Source organism: Elephas maximus, chromosome 1 (genome assembly GCF_024166365.1).
Source record: "Elephas maximus indicus isolate mEleMax1 chromosome 1, mEleMax1 primary haplotype, whole genome shotgun sequence".
Lineage (NCBI taxonomy): Eukaryota > Metazoa > Chordata > Mammalia > Proboscidea > Elephantidae > Elephas > Elephas maximus.
The window spans coordinates 15,579,837-15,592,983 of NC_064819.1; the positions used below are offsets into that span (position 1 = coordinate 15,579,837).

A 13,147-nucleotide genomic window follows, 5' to 3' on the forward strand; every position below is an offset into this window, starting at 1 on the left:
TATTGTCTAAATAATAGAGATATTAGCATTTCAAAAATACTTTAATGACATCTTTTTCACACTTTAACTTATACTTTTCCCTCTAGAAGTCCTTGCCCTAAGCCAAGTTCAAAAAAAAAAAAAAAGGCTTTTGTTTTTAAAATTAAGAGCTATGCATTAGTGTTAACTACTGTTCTAAGGTACCAACTGGGCTATATAAAATAATGTATGTTGTACCACTGTCCAGATGTGGGGTGTGTTTTCTTAGGGTTTCAGGAAACAATTGTCAGTTTGTCCAGGTGGGTTTATTTCTTAGGTTCCTCACAAATCCCGCAGTCACCAGACAGATAAGCGGGCATACAGAGATAGTCAGAGCTTGAGGGTTAAAAGAAGATAAGAAATTTTCTGAATAAATGTATATATGTATATTCAGGTATATATATATATATATGGAGAGAGAGAGGTCCTCAAGGATAAGGTGGCTTCTTGAAATAGGTGAGGGATGCTTTGTAAGACCTTTGGAATCTGCAGACATACAAACATACAAGTATCGTTCAGCAAATGGATTCTCTTTTACAAGAGGCAATTGCACAGTGGTGACAGACAGCTTTGGCGTCAAGGGAACCATGGTTCAAATCTCACCCCCTCCACTTGCTAGTTGTGAGATCCAGGGCAGGACCACTCAGTGCTTCGGTCTGCAGAATGGGGATAATGGTGTTATCCACCCCACGAGGCTGCGGTGCAGCTTATGTGAAACAATACACGTGATAGACTCTGCACTCTGCCTGGCACATGGTAAGCACTCAATAAACATTACCTATTAACAATCATATTACACTAAAAAATACTATTTTTTAGAATTATTCTCCCCCCTTCAGAACTCTAATAACTGTATAAAGAGCAGAATGTCGAATTGGGCATTTATGAAACTATTAAATTCTGCCACCAAAATAAACTCAACAAACCTTATAGCACATCTATAAATCAAGGGGGACTCACTAATCCAGGCAGCTGATACCACCTCCCCGTTAACATGACATTATACAAAGAAAAATACAGTTTAAAATTTTTGAGTCTCTTTTGCCGTGGTAAAGGTGAGCTCGGCAGGCACACCAGTGCCTTCACCATGAATCCACAAAAGTGTATTTGTACAGTTCCTAGCTTTCTTCGGAATCTCATCTCTCTCCTTTATCCTGAGTTTCCCTTACCTTCCTCACAGCTCAAGGTAACTGCCATTTCAATGTAATAGTGAAGCGTTTTTTCGTTGAATGAGCAGCCTTGCCCAGCTGGAGTTCCTGCTAAAAAAGCCTCAGATTGTTTTCTTCATTTCTCTACGGTCAATGTGATGGAGACTTTCACATCATAAAGTTAAGCTACAGCCATTGTGAGATCACACTCTTTCCTTTATCCTCAGCTTTCCTTTTGCCTAAGAGCCTTTGCTTTTTAGAATATTTCACTTCCTCCAACAGCACCAAAAGTTGACTTTCTTTGAGAAGCCATTTTTCTTAAAGAAACCTTGATTTCGTTACTTCAGGTAGTGCAGCAGAATGGTGTAAGCCGCACTAGAATGTAAAGTGGAGTCCCTAGTATGGTTCACTCGCTGGCTCATTCTCACTCAGTAATCCCCTCCCGAAGTCAGCCTTGCAGCCCGTGAGAATCAAATCCACTCCTTGGAAAAATTATATGTTACCACATATCACAGATCCCACAAACACGGGAAATCATTCACTTTATATCCAGGACTGCCAAGGATCTACCACATAAATGTGTAAACTTTTCTCAGTTTCTCTCCTCCAATTGAATGTTATAGCAAGACCTGGTGGGGCATAGAAACCCTGAAAGGGTTTAAACAAGACAACAAAAAGGGTACAAAATAAACACTAAAGCTCACTGCCACGAGGACCTCAGACTTAGGGCATCCTTGTTTTTGTTGCTCCTGGCTCTACCCCTGCTTTGGTATGGCTAGAACACTAGGGAGCCACTGCAGGGCTGGTTCACCAGGGACTAACGCAAGGAAAAGTGCATGGCTTTGAGGTTCATATCAGAATGAGCCAAGTGGTCCATCAGCGATCCTCACCTGGATCCCTGGACCTGGTTGGCTTCTTCCAAACCTTCAGACAAAGAAAATGGTTGTTTGCCAGGTTGCACTTTGTGCATTGGGTTGCTAGAATTACAGTAGGTTGCATTCATGATTTAACTTTGTTTTCTATAAAGGGCTACGGGATCTCATGCAGATTATTACAAAGTCATATGCAAATCACAGAGCCCGGGCCCTTTTCTTAACAGGATGGCAACCTTGCTCCTCGGTGGCACCTTGGACCTGGAGATCCTTTCTCCACTTACGTATAGCGCGCAGCCTGGGACTTGTCCCTGCAGCTCACCGGGTTAGCCGTGCCGCCGTTGGGACCTCCCACCTGGACTCCCATCACCCACCTCTCTTGAGACTACTCTGGCAGGGCTGGTGTGGGGTGCAGCCTTTGCTCAGAGGGCAACATGTTCCAAGCAAAATCTGCCCACCTGGGTCATGGGCTCACCCCTTGGGGCTCCTCCCTGCTTCTCTTCTGGGTGCAATTAGAGGTTGCTCAGCTTCCCTCCAAAGTCTAAAATGGTAGGGCAGTAGGGACCTGTGAGAGGCCCCATGGCCCAGGGCACTTCCCCCAGCTCCCAATCTGAACACCAGGTACTCAGGCCCTCGCTGCCCTACAGGTCTGCAGTGTGAGTGAACAGGTTACTTAAAGGAACGCAGTTGTCTCCGGAGTTTTTCTCCAGACTGAACATTTCTATTGTCAGTGGCCTTCAAACTGGAAAAAACCGTCATTCTAATCTAACTCACCTTCCCTGAATCGTAAGGAAGAGGGAGGAAGAAGAAGGGATGGTTTATGGCAGAAGAGATGAGGATTAACAGTAGCCTTTCCCAAACATTGGCAGCAACCACTTCCCCAACCAATCTTCTGTTTGCTTCAACCTACCCACATTTGGTCATGTTTTTCTAGCTCCTCCCTGTCCTCACTCCCTCCAGAGGCCTCTGGGTTCAAAGACCACCATCTCCCCAGCTTCTGTGTACTTGACAGAAAATTAACTCATTGGGGAGGGTGGTGGGAACTGGGCGAGGATATAAATAAAACATCTGATGATAATTGTGAAACTAGGTGATGGGCATTCATTACATCATTCCCTCCACTCATGTACATGTTTGAAATTTTTCATAATAAAAAAAAAAAGTCCACCAGCTTCTAAGACATTCAAGACAGAGCCCCAACCCCTAACACAAAGCTTCATGGAACCCTCAGACCAAGGAAAGAGGCAGAGATGATTCTATTTCACACATAAGTTCATTTTTTAACTTTTTTTTTTTTTTTAAGGCCCACTGCTTAATTTTCAATAGACCAAACCTAATTTCTCAGAGGTCCCAAGGTTGTGCTCACTTCCCTGGCTGGGTTTGGGGGAGGGAGGGATAAAGGGTTCCTTAAAATTCTAAAAGTTTACACTTCCATGTATCTCACAATCTTATTGTGAGGCTGTGACTTGTTCAGTGTTCTGAACTTGGCCGAGGAAACAAGCTCTCCATAAAAAGTGTCATCCTCTGGAATTGTACCTGGCTCAGGAAAGGACTGTCTTTGTACTTGAATTTCAATCCAATGGAGAATCTTCACTTGGGCATTTGCATGACTGAGAACTGCTGCTGTCTTTTTTCCGTATGTCACCTTCTCCGATGTGTTCTAATAAAATGATTCTAAAGCAGGCTGTTGATATACACTGATTTATAAAGACTTTCTGTTGGGTACCGAGGCCCTTAATGTTCTGTTGAGAATCCACCCCACCCCAGCCCACTTTCAGGAAAGATCTCTCTGGCTGAGGACAGATGGAAGGAGCGTGCGTCTGGCTGATGGCGGCACCACTCCAGTTGCAGTCACTAATGGGAATCATGTCAACCCCAGCAGTTTTGTCTTCTGGTTGCCTGGCAGCAGAATTGGTTTTCTAGAATAAAGAACATATGTAGTAGATGAGTGTGGGGGGTGGGGCCGGGGGGAGGCAGAGGGAACAGGAACAGGAGTGTAATTCACTCTACCAGGAAGGGAAGGAACAATGTGGAGGGAGAGACAAAGGCAGCTGAAAAGAGACTGGCAAAAAGTTCAGACTCCTGCTGTTCAATAGTAGGTCTCAGCATGTTTAAATGATAATTGTTAAATTTTATTTACAAAATTACACCTTTTGATATCAACCCATAGCAAGTTGCAAATCTCAAAATCTCACTAGGCAAACTGGATGCAAAAAAAAAAAAAAAACATGTATTCCAAAAAGTCGAAATTTAAGAAAAACTTTTTACCCCAATCATTATCCCCCTTCCGTGGAGACTAACTAGGGAACACCCATTTGCCAATAACAAACTAAAGCAATTGTTTTAGGAAAAGAGGCACCATTAGAAACCTCATGGCTTCAAGACATCATAAGGGGAAGGGAAGGCAGAACCAGAAAAGAGGGCTTCCTTGGGCTGAGTACCTTTCTTATACTAGCTACTGGGAAGGCACTTGTCATAGGGGATCTACTTTACGCTTCACAGTGATCCCGAGAGGCAGATAGTGCCGCCTGCCCTTTCCAGGTGAAAAGGCTGAAGCTAAGAGACGCTGAATAATTTGTACGGAGTCACACAGCTAGAAAACGGCAGAGCCGTGGTTCATTTTCAGGTCTCTTTTTTTTTTTTTTTTAATCCCTGAAGCCATGCTCTTTTTCAGACCACCAGGCTAATGTCCCAGGTGCCCAGCCTGGGCTCTCTCCTTGTACACATGGTCAGACCTAGTGTCCTGCTCTTCCTGTGATGACAGGAACACCCTGCCAGGCTAGATGCTTTGCCACCCATATCCGCATAACTGACTTGGTCGGGTAGAGGACAGGCTGATGAGGCCAAGATAACTGTTTGGTTTTCATGGGGATTCGTTTATGCAGAAAATAGTTATCGAGTACCTGCAAGTGCTGGGCATTATGGACTAGGCGGTAGGGATACAATGGTGATTAAATACAGACTCAGTCCCTGTTCTTACGGAGCTTGGAGGAGACAGACATTAACCAAGTAACACATGAATAGAGGTATAATTATACCTGCAAGAGACTTGGGAGATCAATGACAATCAGTAGATGAAACCGAGACCCAGAAATGCTAAGCAGTTTGCCCAAGACCATCAACCAAGTTAGGAGCAGATGAGACTATCTCCATTCCTAGGAAAAACCAGAGAGTACATTTTGCAATGGTAGCCAAACAGTATAGTGCAGCGCTGTACCCCTGTGGTTGTGATTGTGATTTCTCTCAGAGCCTGGGACTAGAGAGAGGCAAGGCTCCCATGCCATGGCATCACTGCTAATGAGGATACTTACAAGCCTTTCAGTCTGACTCCAGTATTTTCTCATCTCTTAGGTTCATTCACTCATTAATTCAACAAATATTTACCAAGTACCTACTAGGTGCCAGGCAAAGTTCTCAGAGCTAAAGATATAACAGTGAACAGGCATTTCCTTTGTGAAGCTCACATTCTAGCTGGGGAAGACAGAGAATAAACAAAACAAGTAAGTAAATAACACAGCATATTGGAAGGTGATAAACGCTATGAAGAAAAAACAAGAAAGAGAGAGGGAGTGTCAGAGGTGGAAATGCATTTTTAAATAGGGTGGTGGGGGGAAAAACACCTCACTGATGACATGCTGGGAGTGTACATATGCATATTCATAGAGAGAGAGAGAGAAGTATTGGTGATAAACACATCAACCCATAAAAGCGCAGGTAGTGCTTTTAGCATGTCACCCTGGGCCCAGCTCTGAAAAGTCAGCTGTGTGGTGTGATTTGAAAAGTCCCATAGCCTTCCCCTACCTCCTTCAGAAAAATAAAGATTTCTTAGTGGCATGTCCCAGTGCCCAGATGCAATCTTTTACTTTGCTCCTTTGAGTTAAAGCAATTCAAACTTGAGTGCATCAGAATCACCTGGAGGCCTTGTTAAAACACAGATTGCTGGGGCCCACCTCCAGGGATTATGATTCAGTAGGTCTGGGACGGACCCAAGAATTTGTATTTCTAACAAATTCCCAGGTAATGCTGATGCTGGTGGTGGGACCATAGTTTGAGAACCAATCCATTAAAAAAAAAAAAAAACTAAACCCATTGCCATCAAGTCGATTCTGACTCATAACAGCCCAATTAAGTGAAGATATTATAGCTGGAAGATCCCTACTGAGATGAAAGTATTACCTGAGAAAGGATACGTCCATTCATTAGGATTTCTGGGCATTACCAAAGTAGCTCTCCTTGAAGAGTAGGATTCTTAAGAAAAGGGACTATTTTTTTTAACTGGGGTAAGCTTCAGAAGGGAGCCCTCGTGGCGCAGTAGTTAAGAGCTTGGCTGCCAACCAAAAGGTCAGCAGTTCGAGTCCACCAGCCACTCCTTAGAAACCCTATGGGCAGTTCTGCTCTGTCGTATAGGGTCACTATGAGTCAGAACTGACTTGATGGTAATCAGTTTGGTTTTGTTTTTTGTTATGCTTCAGAAGCCACAGTCCAAGATCCAAGCATTGAGGGATAAGGATGAGAGATAGATCCTGAAAAGGCAGTACCAACAATATTCTGTTGCTTGTCTCTCAGTGCTTTGCATTTTCATAGCATTTTACACTTTTACAAGCCCTTTAACCCAATACTGTCCTCTGCCATAGTAAACCTGTTAGATAGGCAGAGCCTAAAACCAAAAAACTCATTGCCATCAAGTCAATTCCAACTCATAGTGACCCTATAGGACAGAGTAGAACTGCCCCATGGAGTTTCCAAGGAGTGCCTGCTGGATTCGAACTGCTGACCTCTTGGTTAACAGCCGTAGCACTTAACCACTACACCACCAGAGTTTCCAAGATAGGCAGAACAGGTGTCATTATTACATTTTATAGATAAGAAAATTGAGACTGAGAGGTTATATGAGCTCCCTTGGGTTATCAAGGATTAAAAGCCCAGGTGCCTTACTCCTAGCCCAGTGTTCTTTTTCTGTGAACACTTTTCATAACACTAGCTATACCTTTCTCCTGGAGCATCTACCCCAAGGTCATTAAAACCCAGGACATACAGTTGCTCTTTGTCTTTTGGTATGTTCAAAGGCCCACTTGCTGCAAGGGGATTATCCACAAGGGTGATTAACTGTGGCAAATAGTAGGCCCTGCGTGGGTGTCTTCTTCCACGAACACATTTCTCTTCTACTACCAGACATTGTACAGAGAAAATGCTAATTTGTTTTAATATTAGCCTGAGCTAGAACTAATCGTTATGAAAGCAAAGCTGCTGGGGGAGAAGCACGCTAATACTTTCCAAAGGCAAATGGTAATGATATTTTGATGATACGAACCATCGCTTCCATTCCATTAGTAGAGATCATTGAAAGTTTTCTGTATCTCTAAAGCACACAGCAGAATGAGATTGGTTTTGTTAAATTTGATGGCTGGTGAATCATGTTGTCAGGTATTTAAATATATCACCAAAAAATCATGGAAATGAAATATAAAATCCTTCTTTCCCGTACTTGCACTTGTGGTGTTTTTTTCCATTCCTGCATTAAGCCCTTATGGTTAGAGAGTGAGCTCTTCCATTGAGCATCTGGGACAGTGAACCTGTGGGTCCCAATGCGCTACCTCCCTTAAGCTTTCACGCCCTTTAATCATGCAGGAGCCCACAGGTTTTATAAATTTAATTTCTAAAACTGCCTTCATCTGTCTTCCAACCCATTGATTTTCTGACATCTTCCTACCATTCTGTCATTGCGACCATTCACTTATGCAATAAATATTTTTAGGCACTTAATATGTACCATACAATGTAATTAGCACTGAACAGGAAACATGTTGAAGACCAGTAATAGGAAATCTATGAAGATGTATCAAGAGCCCTCCAAGTAAATTCTAAATTCGTAATCCAGGAAGGGAAACAAATTTAGAAAACCAAGAATGTAGTCAGGAGTTAAGGATTAAACCATAGTTCTGGTTGCCAAGTGGCTCAGGGAAGACCACGGCATACCTTCCTCCTATTTGTACTGGACCACCTGAATGTGTAGCAGCTTTCACTCTCTCCGCAGCTTAAAGTGGTTGGTGGGCTTTGTGAATACTAACTTCCCAAATTAGGGAGTTCAGGGAAAATATACAGTTGGTTCTCAGATCTCTGAACCCTATTTCTGCCAGCTCTACAAGCCTTTCCTGGCCCTAGAGGGAGTTTTCTGAGCACCAGGTGCTATATCCAGGCTAACCAATGACCATCAAGGGTACTGGTGGGATGATGATACAGCCAGGCCTACCATGAATGTGTGTGGACATGGATAGTGATAGTCTCAAGGAGAACTTAGAGGGTTCAGAAATAGCAGTGATGGGGGAGGAGATTTCTACATATCTATCTTTGAATTTACGGGATGGTGGAATTAGGAGTGTTATTCCATTTATAAGGATGCCCAGGAATTCTATTGCCTGTCAATGGTGCCTTATACCCAAGCATAATGTGGAGTTTTTTAGTTGATTGCTCTGAGTTCTTCTGGGTGGCTGTATGGTGGAGAGACATACTAGGGCGGGTATGGAGACCAAAACATAGTTGATATAGAGGCAGGGTTTGGATTTCCTTGGAGTGGCAGAAATCTAAGAGTGACCCATAAGTATAGCAGTATAGGTATTGCATAGGTTCACAGGACTTGCATGGGCATCATGGCCCTGAGAGGAGCAAATGGGTGATAAAAATTGATTTATACAGTTAAGTACCTCCAAGACCAGCTGGAAGTTAGCAATAGAAATAGAGGCTTTGGACCTCTCAGGCTTATCTTGCATTCTTATGCCAGTACGTTGCTTTTTTTTTTTTTCCCCCCCTGGTGTTTCTGGGACTATCCAACCAAAAAACTTGTTGAAGAGCCATAGATATAGGCCAAAAAATGACCTGAATTACTTTGTCCACCCCATAAGACCACACAGGCAGGCATAGAGGTGAAATATAGGCCATTAGAGAAAAAGGTGCCTACAAAGGCCAATTGATTGGTTGGTATTGTGGAATAAAAGTGATAACATTCCAGTTTAATGGCACAGCAGAAGGTTGCTTGTATGATGAGACAGGTGCATAACTTTCTAGAAGGCATCAACCCAATATTTCTGCTCCTGAGGAATTAATGATTCAGAAATTAAAGTGAGAAGGTAATTAGTCCACTTAGTCCGATGATGTTGCAAAGATAATTGCTTAGACCATCACCACTTGTCAGTTTCCCAACATGCCCTAGACCTCAAATGTCATTATTATAGTCAGAAATCTGGCTAACTGATTTATCTTGGACTAAATGTCTTATAAAATAATGCTTATGGAAGCAAGAATAGTAGTAGAGGTGGGGAGGTTGAGATTGGTTAGCCCCAGTAGTCACATTGGACATATTGGTCTCTTCAGTAAATGTTTCATATGGAGGAGGGAGTATCAAGGGTTATGCCTAAAGTAATGTGATGATTCAGGTTGTCAGAAATCCTCTGAACTCTTAGAGACTATGGGACTTGCTCTGCCATACATCTTTCAGAGGTCAATGAGGGGGTCATTCATCAAAAAAAAAAAAAAAAACATGAGATTGGGTATTGCTAATAATTAGCTGATCTCAAGAAGTACTAGATATCTGTCATGCTCATTCATTCAACAAATATTTATGGAGTATTTTCTGTGAGCCAGGTACTATTCCAGGCAGTGAAAAAACAGACAAGAGCTCTTTCCCTCATGGAGCTTACATTCTGGTAAGAATAAAACAAAAAAAGGGATAAAGGAAGGGGTAAGGCAAGGACCTGAGTCTGATGATTAATGTAATTAGGGAGAAGACTATAAGTGTATCAGTCCAGATGGTCTCAGGGCAGATAGTGGTAATGAGGCGGTGAATGTTGGAGGAGAGGGAGGGAAAAAGTTTTGCTAGGAGCACACACAATGTTTTAGGAATCTTTCTTCATTACTCTCAAGAAGCTTGGAGAATGAAAGATGTCTTATAACAAGGAAAGGTAGGAGCTCCTAGGTAAGACGGCCTCTCCCCCAGCCTTGATGCCTCTATTAGAGTCGAGAGGGTGTCCAGGAATGCCACGTGCCCAAGACTACCCGACCCCAACCTCCACCAAAAGTCAAAGGAAGCCTTTCTGATCTGGCATTAGCCTAGGTTAGAGGAACTTGGATTCCCTTCGAAGTGATGAAGACTTCACCTATGGTGTGGCCAGACATGCCTCAAAGTTCACATAGTGATGTTCTTGAAAATAAATCAAGTTATCATTCTAAGTATATAATGAGTCTGAGAACCAAGAACTCCTGGGAGACACTATTCATGAATCTCCAGAAGTTCTAAAGGGCATTGCAGATTCTGGATAGTGTCATGAGGTATTTTTTTGTCCTTAATAGGTTTAAAATATTAATTCCCTGGGGTTACTTACCTAGATTTCGAGAAGACTGCAGGCCCCCTCAAGTCTAGTTTGATAAAGATTCAGCAGCAGCAGGAAGCATAGTTTATAACCATGCCTACTTGGGGACTCACTCGAGTAATCAATACAAAGGCAGAAAGAGTCCCAGTTTTCTTTATCATAAATAGGACATGGCTCCAAAATAGCCAGTGAAGAGGTACAGGAATTCATGCTGGAATCTTGGGATAGTAATTCATATAGGATCTGTTCCTTGGGGCACAGTAATAGATATAATCAACCAAGATCTGAGTCCCTGACAGCAAGAAGATGGCTCAGTCACAGTTGTGGTGTAAATGTAGCACCCTTACTCCCTCCCCCCAAGCCTTGCTTAGGACTCATTAAACTGAAGCAGCAGACCAAGGAGTTAAAGAATATCTGGCTTTTTCCACTAAGCTGTATCAGCTTGCCCTCAAGAGACAAGCTTTTGAGACTGAAACCAATTAGAGGGAACAGGGTACTCATACCCACCTCCATTCATTGTATAATACCCCCATCTAATGCTAAGCCTTATCTCTAGAGAGCTACATTGCAAGATCGGGTCCAGGAAATTGTCTGCCATAGCTATAGAAAAAATAATCTCAAATGGTGTTGGTTAGCCCCTCCAGAAAAGGGCTGCATGGGACAAGTTCATTCAAACTCAAGCCTTGACCCAGGATACTGAAGGCAGTGGTATAATGGCAAACAAAATCACATTTTCCATGTAGTTTTAAGAAGTCAGATATGGCATTTGGTTATTTTCCATTTTCTTGAATCAACATATGTGCTCAGCAAGGGATTCTAACCACACCTGGGTCAATCATCTTTTAGCCTGTCCTGATAAACATTTTGTTTTGAATATGAGTCAAATTCGAAAGATGCCCCTCATTTGGTTTGCTTCACTGAGTTGGTTGCCAATGAGAAAGACTAAAGTTTCATAGACAGTGTTGATTGAAAATGCACTTCTCTCAGCCCTGCTCCACCCCCGTGCTTATGATTCTCATTAAGCATTCCTGAAGCTTCAGGAAATGAAAATGTGAGAATTGATCCCTCTGCTGTCAGTCAGCCCAAGAGACAGTCAATGGTGGGTTCTGATGCCAGTTCCCTGATAGGAGGTGAAGATGGCCTTCGGCTTGATTTATTGAACCTTATGACTATTCCAGAAGTACACGGAAAGAATATAAAACATGGCCCTTGAGTACAAGAATTGCATTGGCCACTTGGGAGAGAGAAAATACAAATAGAGAACAAAATTCACACTATGGTATCAGCCTATTGCATTAGCCTGAGAGGTCCAAAAGCTAGAATAATCTCTCGTCTTTCTCTTTCTCTATTCAACACCAAGGATGAGTCACAGAATGTAATGGCACTAATCTTCAGGTTGTTTTAAAACACTAATAATAATAATTACCATAGTAGTAGTAGTAACAATAATAAAATTCAGTAGGTCTTCCAAAATTGCATTCCATCTGTCTTTATTTGTCTTTATATGGATCCGTACACCTCTTTCCCTTGTGCTTTCCCTGATCTTTCCTATCTCAGTGTTTCTGGATTCCTACCAATATCAATCTCAAAGAAAATTCCATCCAGAGAAGGAAAGCAGTTGTATCTGTCAGGATAAGCTAGGTTATGCTGTGGTAACAAACGACTCTAACAAACAACAATACTAGTGACTTAAAACAACAAGAGTTCGTTTCTTGCTAACACTACATGTTCACAATGGGTTGACAGGGAGCTCTGCTCATCTTAAGGAATCAGGGTCTTTGGCTGATGGACCAGCTTCTAAAGTTGCCGGTTTTCATCCCAGATAGAAAGATAACTCTGTAGGATCTTACACCACCATCAATTAAGTACTTCATCCTGGAAATGACACAGTATCATTGGCTAGAACTAGTCACGTGGCCTTACTCAACCACAGGGGGGCCAGGAAAAACAAATTATGTGTCCACAAGGCAGACAGCTAGAAAAATTTTCTGAATATCAGAATAATCACCTTACCAATTAACATCAAGTCATATTATTTTGTTTGCAAATAATTTACATTTTGGCTTTAATTCAATATTGACATTTTGACTCTAAAACAGATTTTCAAATTTTGGCCCTACTCAACAGATTTCTGTGTGAATTTCAAACTTATACACTGAAGCAGCATTACTCGTATTTAGCTCATTGTTTGCTTTATGTTACTCCTGGTGTTTAATTTCCACTAGCCCCGTCCATGAATATTAAGCTCTATACACAGTAGGTCGGTGCTGATGTCAATGTCTAGTCAGAGTACCCAAATGAAAAGGCTTCTTGTTCTTCTTGAAACCGTTTCCAGACCTAGGGAACCAATTTTCAAGGGTATAATACCATGATGACTCTAGTGGAACGTGAGTCCTTCTTTATTTTAGGATTTAATTTATTAAATTTTATATACATGCTAATCTATAGAGTTAATCCGCAGCTGGTGTCAGACTCTGCGCAGTAGGTGCTGCATGAGGATATGAGCTTTTTCAAGCCCTTGTGGCAGAATCACTGACTAATGTTTTACCTAAGTATAAGAATATGATCCGTGTGCCGTGTTGCCCCTGTTATAAGTAGTGCTGTAAGATTGCATGACCTTGTTCTAGAAGTCACATAGTTACTTCATCAACAAGTAGCTTATGGTATCACTGGAAATCCAGGGCAAACTCTATAGTAAAACACATTTAGATTGCCCATAAACACAGGGCACTGGCCACAAGCAGAC

General features: G+C 42.2%; 1 protein-coding gene across 22 annotated transcripts in view; it reads left to right on the plus strand.

The window, feature by feature from the left end:
• Window positions 1-13,147, plus strand: part of KALRN (kalirin RhoGEF kinase) — a 792,110-nt gene that overhangs the window by 576,520 nt on the left and 202,443 nt on the right. For 8 of the 22 annotated variants that reach the window (XM_049878604.1, XM_049878631.1, XM_049878614.1 and 5 more), the window contains exon 34: window positions 2,266-3,992. The exons of the other annotated variants lie outside the window; for them this stretch is intronic. In XM_049878604.1, the coding sequence (XP_049734561.1) occupies window positions 2,266-2,328 (63 nt within the window). In that variant the 3' untranslated portion in view covers window positions 2,329-3,992. Of the gene's footprint in view, window positions 1-2,265; window positions 3,993-13,147 lie in introns of those variants that run through there. 22 annotated transcript variants of the gene reach the window in all.